This window comes from Cetorhinus maximus, chromosome 2 (assembly GCF_964194155.1).
Source record: "Cetorhinus maximus chromosome 2, sCetMax3.hap1.1, whole genome shotgun sequence".
Classification (NCBI taxonomy): Eukaryota; Metazoa; Chordata; class Chondrichthyes; order Lamniformes; family Cetorhinidae; genus Cetorhinus; species Cetorhinus maximus.
In genome coordinates, this window is record NC_135880.1 from 72,968,050 (window position 1) to 72,986,218 (window position 18,169).

General features: G+C 40.4%; 1 protein-coding gene across 3 annotated transcripts in view; it reads right to left on the minus strand.

Moving 5' to 3' along the window:
* Positions 1–409: 409 nt before the first annotated feature.
* Positions 410–18,169, minus strand: part of fbxl17 (F-box and leucine-rich repeat protein 17) — an 832,496-nt gene continuing 814,736 nt past the window's right edge. For all 3 annotated transcript variants that reach the window (XM_078566059.1, XM_078566053.1, XM_078566056.1), the window contains one exon: positions 410–3,675. In XM_078566059.1, coding sequence (XP_078422185.1) covers positions 3,538–3,675 — 138 coding nt within the window. In that variant the 3' untranslated portion in view covers positions 410–3,537. The remainder of the gene's footprint in view (positions 3,676–18,169) is intronic.

The window sequence follows — 18,169 nt, forward strand, 5'->3', positions numbered from 1 at the left end:
CTCATCATTATAACTCACAATCTCATTCCTAACCGGATACTTACACAGCTCTTTTTTTAAAAAAAAAGTATTAATAACACTTCATCATTTGAGAATCTAGTCCAGATACCCACTAATTGGATGGGAAATCCTTCTAATCTCAAAATTTGCTTGAGGCTTTGTTAAAATCAACTTATGGGAATGAAAATTATGGGTATACTCATTCTAGTCAGCATCAATTTGCCACACAAGTAACATATAAGTTTTATTGAATTACTTGGAAATTGTGTGCACAATTTGCAGATTAGAGCTGGCTTCGTTATCAGCTTGCATATATTTATGCAAGACATAACCATTGTGCTTATCCTGCAGTGCCAACTGATGTAAAAAATCAGGAGGAGGAGAAGAAAAAAAACACAAAACACAATCAAAGGAACAGAGGATGCTTTTTATCAATAAAACCAGGTACAAGAGTTCAGACAAGATGACTGAGCTTTTATTTAGAGTCTACATTTTCTGAAAAAAATTCAATTTTTAATGTTGAAAAGGTGGGCTTTTCACATGTTTTGTTCAGTGAGGGTACACATTTTTTAGTATCATTAAAATGTAAGGTTTTGAGATTATGTATAAAACTTCATGATACAGTGCCAAAACTGTTTTAACTTATCACAATTAGACAAATGTATGAAATCATGGAACATTCAAAACTCTAGACAGGAAAAATATCTGCAGGGTACCTTCTGTTGAAAGGACTTTCACATCTCAATTTGAAAATAATACAGCTATAAAAACAATATGGCACCTGCATTGCAATACCATCAAATTCACTGCCTGATAGAGACATTTGTCATTTATTGTCATCTTTTCTCTTGAGCTGCTCTGGTTATTTACAGGAGAGAGTCACTTGCACCCAATGTGCTCCATTCACTTCAATTGGATTCAGCATTTCATTTTGACCGGAGCCAGTCGGACAGCCAGCCCCAAGGTAAAACACAGCTGGCTGAGTACTGCTGTGCACTCAATCAAAAATGGATGGTACTGTAATGGTGAGATTACATCTATCTGGAAAGACTGAATAGGTTGGGGCTTTTTTTTAGAAAAGAGAACGCTTAATGGTGTCCTGGTAAGAGAATTTAAAAATAATAAATAGATTGGATAAGGGTAGATGTGGAGAGCGTGTTTTTCTACTTGTGGGAGAATGCAAAACTAGGGGCATAAATAAAAGCTAGTTACTAATAACAGGGAATTAAGGAGACATTTCCTTACTCAGAAAATGTTGCGGATGTACCACAGGATGTGGTTGAACCAAATAGTTTAGATGCTTTCAAAAAGAAACTAGAATAATACATGAGACAAAAGGGAATAGAACGATATGGTGATAGAATATGAGGATACTTGTGTGGAGTATAAATATCAACACTAGGTGGACTGAATGGCCTGTTTCTGTGCTGTTTGTTCTATATAATTCTATGTAAAGAGAGGGTTTTCTGGGCTCAGCTTAACCTAAACGTTCCCGCGTGACTCCACTGAAATGGGTAAGGACTCCAAGATGCAAAAGGTTGCTCCATACAATTGAAAGTATTGGTGCAGTAAGGAAATGAGGAGATCCACGATGATGAGATTCCCTACAAGCAACAAATCTCTAGTGCAAGTACCAGATAATTTTATAACTATCATTTCTATTCAGATAGGAAGAGTGCAGGGAAATACTTTGAATAGTAAGTATTGCTTCCCTTTAATCAGCAGTCTTTGGTGATTGATCTAAAGATGTGTAATGTTGGTTGTTGTATATCCTACCTAGTCAAAGCGTTATTGAAGGGTTAAAGCCCCTTTCACAGAAACAATGAAAACACTTATGTGCATTCCCCAAATTAAATCATCTCCATCAGCTGTGAATTCCAATTTTTTTTAACACATTCTAACGCAGAATTAAACAGCAGTATACAAAATTGGGGAAATGGTTGCGTCTCAGAGAGAAAATGAGACAACTCTTCTACACTTGAGAAAAATCAATCTAATGGAAAATTGACAAACTTGTTTAACGTTTCTACATAGGATCTGAGATACGACCCACAGAGACCTCCAGTTTTCACACTATGCAGTTACTGTCAGTTATCTTAACCTGCTCAATTACTGCATGGGCTCTCAAAGGTGGCATTTACCAAATATCACTTAAATTGGCTTTTCTTTCTCCTTCGTGCTTTCTCCTTAATTTTAGCATAGCCATGGAACATTAAAGCAGCTTCTCCGGCTGCCTGTACAGTTTGTATTCCAGAACAACTGTATATATTTTAAACACACAGATCCCCTTTTAAGTTCCTAGGTTTTCCTGTAAAATGGCTTACATCTTATTTTAAAATATACATAGGGTCACAAACTGCATACTCCTTTTTCTTATGATAACGTAAGTAATTCAGGAGCTGGTAGGACATAATTATCATGTGCAAGTAAGAAAGAGTTGTACACCTATTCTATATTCTGAAGTGTGATCACTTTGGTCAGAAACTGAAGGCCAAAGCACTGAACTTCTTGGCTTCTGAATTTGAAACACAACAATGTGCACAGTTATTTTCACAGACTAAGTTCATTTAATGACAAATATTAAATAACAGAGTAATCCAGTGTTATTCCATTAACTTTAACTATTACCTTTCAGAACACTTTATTCTACTAAATAATTAATAAAATGTTCAGGCATGATATTTATAACAATTGTATAACTGACAAAGGTTAGTTTTATTTTACTTTGACCATGTTATAAAAAGTATGTCTTGCACAAACTAGTTCTTAACAACTGTGTATGTAGAAAAAGAACATACAAACAGTAATAAAATATGTCAGTCATTATTGTACATGCTGGCTACAGTTAAAGTTTGGATCTAGGGGAAAAACACTCCATTGATTCTTCCGTCTATAGTGAAATCTTAACAGGGCTGTTGCTAGTTTTTATCATCAGTCGTAATTGATTATTTCAAGGATGAATGAAGCTTAATAAAATGGAATTCAGATTTTTAACCAAGCTTATAATAAAATGAGATGTAATCTTAACAGATAATATCTAAGAGAGGATTTGTTGAACAAGAGTATAACTGGATGAATTTAGTAGATTACTGTCACACCTGAAAAATCCCATTACATCTCTTAGGAGTTTAGGAGGTAGCAATGAGCAGAAAATCGGTTGGGGAGGAGACATCTCTTTCACTTTAAACTTTCTGAATATACATTTCAGTAAATTTGATTACAGCTGCTTCAAAAATAAGACAGCTGGTGTCAAATTATTCATAAAATAAAACTACTTTGGGCTAGAATCCATATCTGGCCCCAATTATTTTGTTTTAAAATCCTTCCATGGATGTCTGAAAATCCATGATTTCAACCTTCAAAGGGAAAAGATTGTCAGAACAGGAACATAAAGTGGAAAAGTACTGTCTTTTGTGATTATAAGTTCAGTCCAGCAGAGCCTACTTTTTGTGATTTCTCTTGCACTCACTCTTTACATTACTGTGTTTAAGAATTACAAGAACCACAAAGTGATATGACAGAAGATTCTTTATAGCATTATGATGCCGTTGATGTATTGGGAATCCACCCCATCTGATAGGCTCGTTCTAGTGTCCGCTTGCAGTCTTGCATCACAGTGCTGAATGTGATATGTGGGTATTCTTGAACTAGACGTTCCACTGTGTCTTCATTCACCTATAAAACATGGATTTCAAGATATAAGAGTTTTTAAAAATTGAAGTCTCGCTTTTCCCTCACATTTTGCCTCTACATCACAGATCTACAGGTAACATCAGGTATCCAATATCTCATCCAGGTGGTCATTCTTCCCTTACAGACCAGACAGTGATGGTCAGCAGCTATTGTAGCGTAGCACCACGGTCCAGCCCAAAACTAGCCACATCTGACATCTACATGTGCGCATTTCCCATTAAGGTCACTGGATAGAGATTTGGAGTGATAATCTTGGCTCATTTTTCCCTTAACCAACATATGAGCAATGAGACAACAAGTATCTCCACTATAGGCCCATCAAATATCAGTTAACACAGCACAGTCAGAGAATTAAGCTTTTAACCTTCCTGGTGCTATATGACACAGTGCAGACAGCCACTCAGCCATCAGGATATTCTATCAAACATATTTAACCAATCTGATGAAGCAGCAAATTAATCAATTTGACAGGACTGTAAAGATGGAAATGTAATCAAGCCCTCTTAAATGCCCTAAAATGGTTCATAAATCAAAAAATCCACACAGCCAAACAGAGAACACTTAAGTCTCAGGTTCAGGAAGCCTGATTACATTATTGTAGTAATTACATTGTTGTATTAGGCTGAAAAATCACGGCTTGGTGGCAGCTTTTATTGGTACCAGCTTCTGCCGTGTGTGGGACGCGTTGCGGCAGCTCATCGGGGCTGCTGCTGTGGCACCTTCTGGACCCATGACCTCTACCATTGGTCCTAGAAGGACAAGGGCAGCAGTGCAGGGGAACACCACCACCTGCAGGTTCAGAAGGATCTGGGTGTCCTAGTGCATGAATCACAAAAGGCTAATATGCAGGTACAGCAGGTAATTAGGAAAGTTAATAGAATGTTATCATTTATTGTGAGAGGAATTGAATACAAAAGTAGGGAGGTTATGCTTCAGTTGTATAGGGCACTGGTGAGGCCACATCCGGAATACTGTGTATAGTATTGGTCTCCTTGGCCAGGATTTTCCGGCCCTGTCGCAGGCAGGACCCACTGCAGGTGAGGCGGCGCACCAGCCAGAAGTCCATTGACTTGCAGCGGGACTGGAAGATCGCAGTGGTGGGCAGGTGTGAAAAATCCCGCCCCTTATTTAAGGAAGATGTAAAGGCATTAGAAACAGTTCAGAGAAGGCTTACTAAGATAATGCCAGGAATGAGGGGCGGTGGGGGGGAGTTGTCTTATGAGGAAAGGTTTGACAGGTTAGGCTTGTATCCACTGGAGTTTAGAAGAGTAAGAGGTGGCCTGATCAAAACCTTTAAGATCCTGAGGAGTCTTGACAGAGCGGATATGGAGAGGAAGTTTCCTCATGTAGGAAAATCGAGAACTAGGGGTCACAGTTTAAAAATAAGGGGTCACCCATTTAAGACAGAGATAAGAAGCTTTTTCTCTCAGAGGATTGAGAGTCTTTGGAACTCTCTTCCTCAAAAGGCTGTGGAAGCAGAGTCTTTAAATATCTATAAGGCAAAGCTAGATAGATTCTTGATTAACAAGGGTGAAAGGTTATCAGGGGCAGGCAGGAGGTTACAATCAGATCAGCCATGATCTTATTGAATGGCGGAGCAGGCTTGAAGGGCTGAGTGGCCTACTCCTGCTCCTAGTTCTTATGTTCATATGATTCCCAGATTGTCAAAACTGAATTCAAATTCATAGACAACTATGATAGGATTTGAACTCTCATTCTTAGAAATATTATTCCAGGCCTCTAGATTGCTACTTCAGCAACACAATAACTACACTATTATACTCCAAGTCAGGTCTCAGACAATTCAGGAATCATCCATTTATTTTCTATACCGCATATTTGATGTTTACCTGCCTATTAGCATATAATTTTAATAACAAGACATTAACCTATTTTTTCTATTTTAAATAATTTACATGTTAATGCATAATTTGAAGCCTGTGCCCTCATTTGCACCCTGGAGATATTAAACTATTAATTGTTCACCTAAACTGGGCCACCTTAACACCTCATTATTATATGTCTACAATAGTTTCCCAATGTCATTAAAACAATCAAAGTGCTTAACCTCTACTATTATTTAAAATATAAAAACAAATTTCCTTCAAAACCATACTTTATATGCAAATATACAGGATGCATGCTCCTGGTAAATGTAAAATCAGTTATATATGTAACAAGAGGGTGTTATGTAAAGGCTCTTAAAAGTCATTCCCAAAACCCTGTCTGGAATGATCATACATACAAATTCAAGTTTTAGCACTTATGCTTCTCTTTATTAACCATCAGTCAATGCGTCAGGTTTCTTTTGATGAGGCGCTGCTTACAATCATGCACATTTTATCACATCTTTCTGTGATAGGGACAGACAATGGTCTAGATGTTGTGAAATAAAGGAAAATCCAAAGTTATTTTACAAGTACATTAAGATTAAGAGGATAACTAGTGAAAGACTAGGGCCCATTAAGGAGCATAGTGGTAATTTGTGTGTGGAGCCGGAAGATGTAGATAGGATTCTAAATGAATACTTTGTGTCAGTGTTTACAAGTGAGAGGGATGACGTGGGCATTGAAATCAGGCAGAAGGACTGTGATATAATTAAAGAAATTAGCATAGAAAGGGAGGAGATTCTAAGTGATCTGGCAGGCTTAAAAGTAGATAAATGTCCAGGCCCGGATGAAATGTATCCCAGGCTGTTGAGTGAGGCAAGGGAGGAGATAGCAGCGGTGCTGGCAATAATTTTCAATATCTCCCTGGACACAGGAGAGGTGCCAGAGGACTGGAGAACAGCTAATGAGGTACCATTATTGAAGAAGGGAGGAAAGGATAAACCAGGGAACTACAGGCCAGTCAATCTAACCTCAGTGGGTGGGGAAACTATTGGAAGCAACTCTGAGGGACAGAATTAATCTACACTTGGAGAGGCACGGTTTAATCAAGGACAGTCAGCATGGTTTTAAGGGGAGGTCATGTATGACCAATTTGATTGAATTTTTCAAGGAGGTAACTAGGTGTGTAGATGAGGGCAATGCATTTGACGTAGTCTACTTGGACTTCAGCAAGGCTTTTGATAAGGTCCCGCATGGGAGACTGATAATAAAGTTAAGAGCCCATGGGATCCAAGGCAATTTGGCAAATTGGATCCAGAATTGGCTGAGTGGCAGGAAGCAGAGGGCGATGGTTGAGCGGTGTTTTTGTGACTGGATGCCTGTGTCCAGTGGGGTTCCACAGGAATCGGTGTTGGGTCCCTTGCTGTTTGTGGTATATACAAACGATTTAGACTTGAATGTAGGAGGGTTGATCAGTAAGTTCGCAGATGACATGAAAATTGGTAGGGTGGTAAATAGTGAGGATAGCCTTAGATTACAGGAGGATATAGATGGGCTGGTCAGATGGGCTGATCAGTGGCAAATGTAATTTAATCTGGATAAGTGTGAGGTGATGCACTGGGGCAGGACAAACAAGGCACGGGAATACACGGTGAATGGTAGGACCCTGGGAAGTACCAAGGATCAGAGGGACCTTGGTGTGCATGTCCAAGGTCAGCGGGACAGGTAGATAAGACGGCATATGAGATACTTGCCTTTATTAGCCGAGGCATAGAATATAAGAGCAGGGAGGTTATGCTGGAATTGTATAAAACACCGGTTAGGCCACAGCTAGAGTATTGCGTGCAATTCTGGAATCCACATTATAGGAAGGATGTGATTGCACTAGAGAGAGTGCAGAGGAGGTTTACCAGGATGTTGCCTGGGCTGGAGAGTTTTAGTTATGAGGAGAGATTGGATACACTGGGGTTATTTTCCCTGGTGCAGAGGAGATTGAGGGGGGACATGATTGAGGTGTATAAAATTGAGGGGCATAGATAGGGTAGACAGGAAGGAACTTTTCCCCTTGGTGGAGGGATCAATAACCAGGGGGCATAGATTTAAGGTAAGGGGCAGGAGGTTTAGAGGGAATGTGAGGAAGAATTTTTTCACCCAGAGGGTGGTGGGAATCTGGAACTCACTGCCTGAAAGGGTGGTAGAGGCAGAAACCCTCATAACATTTAAGAAGTATTTGGATGTGCACTTGCAATACCATGGCATACAAGGCTATGGGCCTAGTGTCGGAAAATGGGATTAGAATAGTTAGGTACTTGTTTGACCGGCACAGACTCGATGGGCTGAAGGACCTTTTCCTGTGCTGTAGACCTCTATGTTCTGGTCAGCAGAAATGTGTCCAGCATTGCCACTGATGGAACTGCCCATTTTCAGCTGGGACTTTGATCCCAGCTACAGCAGAAATGGGCCAGCATAGCCTCTCCAGGGTTAAGTCCAGCAGGAGAGTCAAAGCAAGGAGAGGACATGCCCTCTTTTTACGGCAGTAGCTGCTGTATTCAGGTAAGTTTTTAAAGGTCTCAAGTCTTCTATCGAATGAGTGTGGATTAGTGAATGGGTGGGTGAATGAGTGGGCAGTTGGGTTGGGTGGGCAGTCTGGTCGTGTAGGTAGTTGGGTTGGTTTGGGGAGGCGTAATCAAGTTGGGTCAGGTCAGAGGGGTGATTGGGGGGGGGAGATGGTGATTGGTTGTGGTCCTTTAGATCATGCATTAACCAGCGTACAATTTCCTGGGTAAATATCCAGGTAAGCCCCGCATGTCTGGCCCAAGTCTGTGACACTGAGCTCAGAGTCAGATACATTGATGGAGTGTCCCAGGCAGCACAAATCAGCCCATCAGAAGTTTAAACTTCCTGACCAGTTACAGCACATGTGCATGCGTCAGGACTTCCGCAGGGTCCCGACATGCAACACAGACTTAAGTCCAGGTTCTGGCCGTTCTGGCCAACTGAAGATTTGGGCCAATGTGTGTTGCTAGCTTATGCTAGTGAAGAATGAATGAATTAGTTCCCATCAACTAAATATTTTGACTTGATTTGTAATGGAGTGCAATTATATTGTTGAACTGCTTCCCAAAATGGCTCTGCAGTGCTTGTGCACCTGTCCCTGTAAAAATGCCCTATTTATAAGACAGAGTTGTTGAAGAGTTGTAAAAAGTTTGTTGCCAAATGGCTAGGAAAGTTAAACCTCTTCATGAGGTATGAGCCAGGAATTAAGACTTTCGTCTGCTGTTTACCACTGGCCAAAAAGCATTATCGAGCATTAATCCACTCCATGTTGATGCTGACTGGCTAAAAAAAAGCAGCAGTTGCTAGTTACAGAAACAACGTGAGAGGCTGGAGAGTTGGACTGCTGAGTAAAATACTCCAGCAGTTGGTACTGGACCATGACAATTAATAATTTACATCACTTACTTACATTCAGAAACTCGATGTATATTGTTGAAATTTGCAGATGATAACAAAACAGGAAGGGCAGCTGATTTTGAGAGTGCAACTCACAAAATACAAATGAGTTGAATAAAATGTGTGAGTGGGGCAGAACAACAGCAAATGAAATGTAATGTGGACAAGTGTAAAATATTGCACATTGGAAGTTAAATTGGATGGGGCACAGTGTAATTGAAAGAGATCTAAGGGTCCAAGTAGACTTGACACTCAACATGGTCAGTCAATGAGAAGCAATAATCAATAATGCAAATAAGAGGTGGAACTACGTAGCCAAAACAACAGAATGCAAGTGAGAAGAAGTTATGATCACAATATGGTCAGACATCACCTTAAATATTGTGTCCAGTTCTACTTAAGGGAGACTTGCAAGGCTAGAGACAATGCAGTAAACAACCATGAGGCTGATTCTTAGTGTGAGGCCTGAGATAGGAGAGATGAGAGAAACTTGGATCTGTCAGCCTTGGAAGCAGGTGACTGAGAGGTGATCTTAATAGGTGTGTATATATATATATATATATATATTATATAAAAAAACAGGAACAACTTACATCAAAAACTCAAAGTGCTTCATAATAGAAATAAATAGGGGAAGAAAGTTGAATAATGTCAGGAATGATTTGAAAGTGTGACAGTTAACTAGGTCAAAAAGGTGGTTTTAAGCATTGTGTCTTTTAAAAGGTAGAGAAATGGAAAATTAGAGTTTAGGAAGATAGTTCTAGAGAGTAGGGCAGAGGTGGCCAATCACTCCACCAAATAAAGGGACGCAGGGATGGGTGATATTCAACCACCAGAATTGGAGGGCCTAAGGTTACAGCATTGGGTATAAAGGTTAGAAGCGGTTTCATTGATAGGGTGAAATAATGCCATGAGGGGATTTAAAGAGAAATTTTAAATTTAATATATTGAGGACAAGGTGCTTATGTAGGTTAGCTAGGGCAGAAGTAATTGGTGAGTGGTAATTCGTCCAGGGTAAGATACATGCTGCTATATTTTGGATAAGTTGGAATTTCTGGAGGCTGGGATTGGGAGGCCAACATGGAAGACATTGGAATAATTGTCTAAATGTGACCAAAGCATGGATAAGGGTTTCAGTGAGAGGAGCTGAGTCAAAAGATGTTGTGGAGGCGAAAGTTAACAGTCTGAGTACTGGATAGAATGTGTGGCTTGAAGTTCAATTCAAGATCAAACAGGATACCAAAATTTAAAATAGTCTGGCTCACATTGACGGAATGGCTAGGGAGACTGTTGTAAGACACCAGAGTTCACAGTGAGGGCTGATAACAAATGACACTGGTCTTAAATGCACAGGAACAGGAATTGGCTGCTTAGTCCCTTGGATCTGTTCCACCATTCATTTAGATCATAGCTGATCTGTATCTCAACTTCTATTTGATTCATATCCCTTGGATATCTTCATCTGACCAAAATAAGTTGATCTCAGTCTTGGAAAATTTCAATTGATCCAATATCCTCAGTCTTTTGGCAGACAGAATTCCAGATTATCTCTACGTTTTGCATGAAAAAGTGCCTCTTGATTTCACTTGAAAATTGCCTAGCTGCAATTTTAAAATTGTGCCTCCTTGCATTGGATTCCCCCATTATGGGAAATAACTTCCCTGTATGCTGTTATAATTTTAAACACACTAATTAGATCATCCCTCAATAATCTAAACTCCAGGGAATATAGACCAAGTTTATGTAACCTGAGTTCATCATTTAATCCTTTAAGCTCTGGAATCTTTCTAATATATCTGTATTGTTTCCCCTCCAAAGCCAATAAATCCTTTGAGGTCCAGTGCCCAAAATGGAATGCAGTACTCCAGATGGGGTCTGACCAAGACTCATTCCAACTGAAACATAACATCCTTCCCATTGGTCCCCCTGCTTTTCAGTGGAAAAAAGTTGTGACTCTTTAATGATGCCAGACAGACCGTCTGATCATTAAGGCCAAGGGATATACTGAAGAAGTTGAATTAGATGTCATCAGCATACATAAGCAAACTGACTGACCTGTGGATGATATTACTGAGGGACAAAATCTGGATGCAAGAATGGACGGGCCAAGGATAGATCTATGAGGAATTCAGGACGTGATGAGGCAGGACATAAAAATGAAGTACTGCTGTAGATACAGTTGGATAGGTAGGAACGGGGCTATAAAATAGGGGCCACATGTTTGAGGACTATTAAGTAGAAATGAAGGTTAGAGTTGGAGGGCACTATCAAATCTAACAACCAAATAAAGTGCAATATTTGGGGGTGAAACTGGTTTACTGGCATTAGTGTAAAATATAAAAGAAAATCGAGCAAATTGCAAAATGCATTGACAATTCACTATCAGGTCAATTTGTGTTATTGCTGAGGACCAATTTCACCCCCTTTTATATAAAGCTGAAAAATTCCCTTTTTTGTTTTAAGTTTTATTTCATATGTATTAGCTTGAGCTGGTACAGGAGACGCTAACTGAAACAACTACAAATATTACATCACATATGACATATGAAATCAAAACAAATCACAAAAATGCACATTTTCCATCATGAACAAAGATACAATTACTCTGGAACACACAAATAACTATGGTTCCAAATATCTAATAACTATGAAAATGATCATACTGAGCAAACTAGAAAAAATACTTAACATAGCAACACCCATAGTTCATGACACTAGATCCCAACTTCCTAAATGTGGGAAAGGAACTAGACACACAATACAGTGAGAAAATGACATGTAGAAACATTGGCAAAACAGAAAAGGTAAGATAAAAGCAAAAAACTGCAGATGCTGGAAATCCAAAACAAAAACACCTGGAAAAATTCAGCAGGTCTGGCAGCATCTGTGGAGAGGAGCACAGTTAACGTTTCGAGTCCACATGACTCTTCAACAGATCTAAGGAAAAATAGAAAAGGGGTGAAATATAAGCTGGTTTAAGGGGGGGGGGGGGTGGGACAAGTAGAGCTGGATAGAGGGCCAGTGATAGGTGGAGATAACAAAAAGATGTCACAGACAAAAGGATAAAGAGGTGTTGAAGGTGGTGATATTATCTAAAGGAATGTGCTAATTAAGGGTAGAAAGCAGGACGAGCAATGTACAGATAGCCCTAGTGGGGGTGGGGTGGGGTGAAGGAATCGAAAAAGGCTAAAAGGTAGAGATAAAACAATGGATGGAAATACATTTAAAAATAATAGAAATAGGTAGGAAGAGAAAAATCTATATAAATTATTGGAAAAAACAAAAAGGAGGGGGAAAATCAGAAAGGGGGTGGGGATGGAGGAGAGAGTTCATGATCTAAAATTGTTGAACTCAATATTCAGTCCGGAAGGCTGTAATGGGCCTAGTCGGAAGATGAGGTTCTGTTCCTCCAGTTTGTGTTGAGCTTCACTGGAACAATGCAGCAAGCCAAGGACGGACATGTGGGCATGAGAGCAAGGTGGAGTGTTGAAATGGCAAGCGACAGGGAGGTCTGGGTAATGCTTGCGGACAGACCGAAGGTGTTCTGCAAAGCAGTCACCCAGTCTGCATTTGGTCTCTCCAATGTAGAGGAAACCGCATTGGGAGCAACGAATGCAGTAGACTAAGTTGAGGGAAGTGCAAGTGAAATGCTGCTTCACTTGAAATGAGTGTTTGGGCCCTTGGACAGTTAGGAAAGGGGAAGTGAAGGGGCAGGTGTTGCATCTTCTGCGGTTGCATGGGAAGGTGCCGTGGGAGGGGGTTGAGGTGTAGGGGGTGATGGAGGAATGGATCAGGGTGTCACGGAGGGAACAATCCCTACGGAATGCCGCCGGGGGGGGTGAAGGGAAGATGTGTTTGGTGATGACATCATGCTGGAGTTGGCGGAAATGGCAGAGGATGATCCTTTGAATGCAGAGGCTGGTGGGGTGATAAGTGAGGAAAAGGGGACCCTATCATGTCTCTGGGAGGGAGAAGAAGGTGTGAGGGCGGATGCGCAGGAGATGGGCCGGACACGGTGGAGGGCCCTGTCAACCACCGTGGGTGGAAAATCTCGGTTAAGGAAGAAGGAAGACATGTCAGAGGAACTGATTTTGAAAGTGGCATCATCAGAACAGATGCGACGGAGGCAAAGGAACTGAGAGAATGGGATGGAGTCCTTACAGGAAGCAGGGTGAGAGGAGCCGTAGTCAAGGTAGCTGTGGGAGTCGGTAGGCTTGTAATGGATATTGGTGGACAGTCTATCACCAGAAATTGAGACAGAGAGGTCAAGGAAGGGAAGGGAAGTGTCAGAGATGGACCATGTGAAAATGATGGAGGGGTGGAAATTGGAAGCAAAATTAATACATTTTTCCAGGTCCAGACGAGAGCATGAAGCAGCACCCGAAGTAACCATTGATGTACCGGAGAAAGAGTTGTGGGAGGGGGCCGGAGTAGGACAGGAACAAGGAATGTTCCACATACCCCATAAAGAGACAGGCATAGCTGGGGCCCATGCGGGTACCCATAGCCACACCTTTTATTTGGAGGAAGTGAGAGGAGTTTAAGGAGAAATTGTTCAGTGTGAGAACAAGTTCAGCCAGACGGAGAAGAGTAGTGGTGGATGGGGATCACCTTCCACACACAAGAACACCCATTAAACAGACTGTGTCACCAAATTAATTTTTAAATTGCTAACTACCTTTATAAAGGACAATTCCTGAGCAGTTCAAAATGGACAACTGGAAAGGCCATTTTCAAATCAATTATGATTTTTAAAAACAATTCATTCACATCATTTGCCAGGTATTTGGTGTATAACGAGCCTCATAAGACAGCAGAGTCCTGAAGTTGATGCACTCTTTGCTCAGCATATATGCTCCATATGTAGATGCTGAAAAGGAACTATGCATAGAGTTCTTTTTGTTCAATGAAATGCATTACACATCTGGGGATACATCATTTTGAGTCACGGTAATGACCCTGACATTATTACTTCCCTTTATCTTTGTTTATATTTTCAAAATCTCAAAAAAGGCACAGATGGCAAATGCCATTTGACCTAACACAGCTCATCCATCCAAACTAAATTTGCTGCACCTCCACGATTTTGCATGTATTTCCTTGACTTGAATGTACAATATTTTGTCAACCTGTGGTGTTTTTCCTGATATAAACTATATTAGATAACTGCATACAAGACAACAGCACAAATCAACTGCAAATTTCCCTGATGAATTGTAAATTGTTAATCTGTGCCAAGGGCTAGATGTTATACACTGTGGACTGATACTTTATACTTAAAAAAAACAGATTTTCAAGATGACTGGGTGACACAATAAATTAAAGACCATAAGATAAGAAATAGGAGCAGAAGTAGACCATCCAGTCCCTCGCGCCTGCTCCACCTTGCACAAAGATCATGGCTGCTCTTCGGCCTCAACTCCATGTTCCATCTGATTCCCATATTCATTGATTCCTTTAGAAATCAAAAATTTATTGATTGCTGCCTTAAATATACTGAATGACTAAGCATCCACAGTTCATCTCTGATGCTTGCTGAACGATGGAGGCCTGCTCTCTCTGTCAGAAGCAGGAGTTCTACATGAAATGAATTTGAATGTCTCGACCTAGTACCAAATTTGGGCACTCATTTACTCAAGAGATGTCATTGTTACAAAGCGATACCACTTTATTTTTGAAAACACGATTTTTCAACTTTCAACTGACTGAAACTTTTGCAATTTGAACTGAGACAGAGCAAACTGCTTAAAAATGCAAGGCTACATTCCAAGTTGAAGGTAAGAAACCAACAAATCACCCTCAGTGGATTATGAAGAGAGAGACATTTCCTGTAATCCAGATACAAATTGAAACTCGTAACTGTCTAAAGAAGAGACATTAAAAATGCAAAGTACTGGATAGTGAAGCAACGTCTGCCACAGACAGACCCACCCAAAACCTCTTGAAAATACACAATGGATGAAGTATTTTAAGGCAAGGCTGCCCAGCCACTAGAGCGAGATTGCAAGTGACACTGGTAGTGTTAGGAAAATCTTCGGTGGAGGAAACTGAGGGCTCTCTCTCTCTTTTGGAATTAGCATGTCGCCTGGTTCGAGAAGGCAACTCTACCAGAAACCTACCAGCGAACTGAGATCTCATGATAATTGCAACATCTTCTACATCTGACCATATCCAAGAAACTAGCTAACCTAAATTAGCTGCAATATTTAAAATCTACGCCTCAAGGACAATCAAAGGACATTTAACTATATATTCTTTTGCCATTTTTTTATTGGACTCTAACTCCTCTTATTTCGGATACACGTGTATGTGTGTGTGTGTGTGTGTGTGTCTAAATGGGCTCAAATGACTGCATGAGGGCCGAAAGCTTGATGTTGCGTTTTTATTATTTTTCTCAGATTTAGTGGTTAATAAATTTGCTCGCTCTTTGACTCAAGAACACCTTGTTTGACTGACTCCTGTTGTGACGCAGCAGATGATGCGGGCCAGACGGACCAAATCCACAAGGGAAACTTGGTCGCACTATCACAATGGTTTTGCAATTTATATTTATTATGAGATGCATGTACTGAATTCAGAAGTATTAAGTCCACCAAGGCCTTTAGGGATTTTAAAAATTAAATTAAAACATTTATTAACAAAATGTAAAAGATTTTAAGCTCATACATAAGACCACAAATTACTTAAATAATAACTCCTAAAATTCCTAATTAACCTGATCCCCAGTTAAACCCCCTTAAGGCAACGATCCAAAATAGATTTTAGATTTAAAACAAACCCAGCAAGTTAACACAATACTCTGGACAGTGGAAATCGAAATGGCTTTTCCCCAACTTCAGTTTGCATAAGACCATAAGACACAGGAGCAGAAGTAGGCTATTCGGCCCATCGAGTCTGCTCTGTCATTCAATGAGATCATGGCTGATCTGATAATCCTTAACTCCATTTTCCTGCCTTGTCCCCATAACCCTTGATTCTCTTAGTGATTAAAAATCTGTCTACCTCAGCCTTGAATATACTTAACGAGTATTCAGCCTCTACAGCCCTCTATGGTAAAGAATTCCAAAGTTTCACTACCCTCTGAGAGAAGAAATTCCTCCTCATCTCTGTCTTAAGTTACTCTGAGATTATGCACCCCCCCCCCGGTCCTAGACTCTCCCACAGGGGCAAACAACCTCTCAGCATGCACCCTGTCAAGCCCCCTAAGAATCTTATACGTTTCAATAAGGTTGCCTCTCATTCTTCTAAACTCCAATGAGTACAAGCCCAACCAACTCAACTTCTCCTCATAAGAAAATCCCTCCATACCTGGGATCAACCTAGTGAACCTTCTCTGGACTGCCTCCAATGCCAGTATATCTTTCCTTAGTTCAGGGGACCGAAACTGTTCACAGTATTCTAGGTGTGGTCCAACTCGTGCCTTTCCCTTTGAAATAAAGGCCAACATTCCATCTGCCTTCCCTATTACCTGCTTTTTGTGATTCATGCACAAGGACCCCCAAATCCCTCTGTGCTGCAGCTTTCTGCAGTCTTTCTCCATTAAAATAAATGGAGCATGGGGAGGCAATGGGGAAGTGGTATCGCCGCTATACTAATAATCCAGAGGCCCAAGGTAACATTCTGGGACCTGGGTTCGAATCCCACCACGGCAGATGGTGGAATTTGAATTCAATGAAAATCTGGAATTAAAAAGTCAAATGATGACCATGAAACCATTGTTGATTATTGTAAAACCCCATCTGGTTCACCAATGTCCTTCAGGGAAGGAAATCTGCTGCCCTTACCTGGTCTGGCCCACATATGACTCCAGACCCACAACAATGTGGTTGACTTTTAAATGCCCTCTGTACTAGGACAACTAGGGATAGGTAATACATGCTGGCCTGGCCAGCAAGGCCCATATGCCAACGAATATTTAAAAAAAATTCAGTTCCTCTATTCTTCCTGCCTAAGTGCATAACTTCACATTATATTCCATCTGCCAAGTTTTTGTCCACTCACTTTACCTGTCTATATCCCTCTGTTTTGTGTCATCCTCACCACTTGCTTTCTCACCTACTTTTGTGTCATCCACAAACTTGGTGATAGTACATTCACTTCCCTCATTCAAGTCATTAATATATATTGTAAATAATTGTGGCTGCAGCACTGATCCCTGTGGCGCTCCACTAATTATAGGTTGCCATCCTGAAAATCCCCTCCTTATCCCAACTCTCTGTCTGCTATTAGTTAGCCAATCTTCTATCCATGCTAATATACTACCCCCAACACCACGTGCTCTTGTCTTATTAAGTAGCCTTATGTGTGGTATCTTATCAAACGCCTTTTGGAAGTCCAAATATATTACATCTACTGGTTTCCCTTTATCTATCCTGCTTGTTACCTCCCCAAAGACTTCTAATAAATTTGTCAGGCATGATTTCCCCCTTCATGAAGCCATTCCGACTCTGCTTAATTATATTATGCATTTCTAAATGCTTTGCTATTACATTCTTTATAATAGGCTCTAATTTCCCAATGAAGGATGTATAATTACTTGCTTTTTGTCTCCCTCCCTTTTTGAATAAGGGCGTTACATTGGCAGTTTTCCAACCCTCTGAGACTTTTCTAGAATCTAAGAATTCTTGGAAGATTATGCCAGTGCATCCACTATCTTTGTAGCTACTTCCTTTAATATCCTAGGATGCGACCATCAGGTCCAGGGGACTTATCGGTCTTTAGCCCCATTAGTTTCCATAGTACTTTTTCTCTAGTGATAGTTATTGTATTTATTTCCTCCCCTCAATTTTGCCCCTTGATTATTTAGTCTGTTTGGAATGCTATTAGTGTCTTCTACCATGAAGACTGATGCAAAGTATTTATTCAACTCGCTGCCATTTCCTGGTTCCCCATTATTATTTCTCCAGCCTCATTCTCTAAGGAGCCTACGTTCACTTTGGCCTCTCTCTTCCTTTTTATATATTTAAAGAAGCTCTTACTGTTCATTTTTATATTTCTTGCTAGTTTACCCTCATCGTATGATTCCTCCATCTTTATTATTTTTTGGTCATCTTTTGTTGGTTTTTAAAACTTTCCCAATCCTCTGTCTTACCACTAATCTTTGCCACGTTGTATGTGTTTTCTTTCAATTTGATACTATCTTTAACTTCCTTGGTTAACCCTGATTGGTTTATCCAATTCCTAGAATCCTTCTG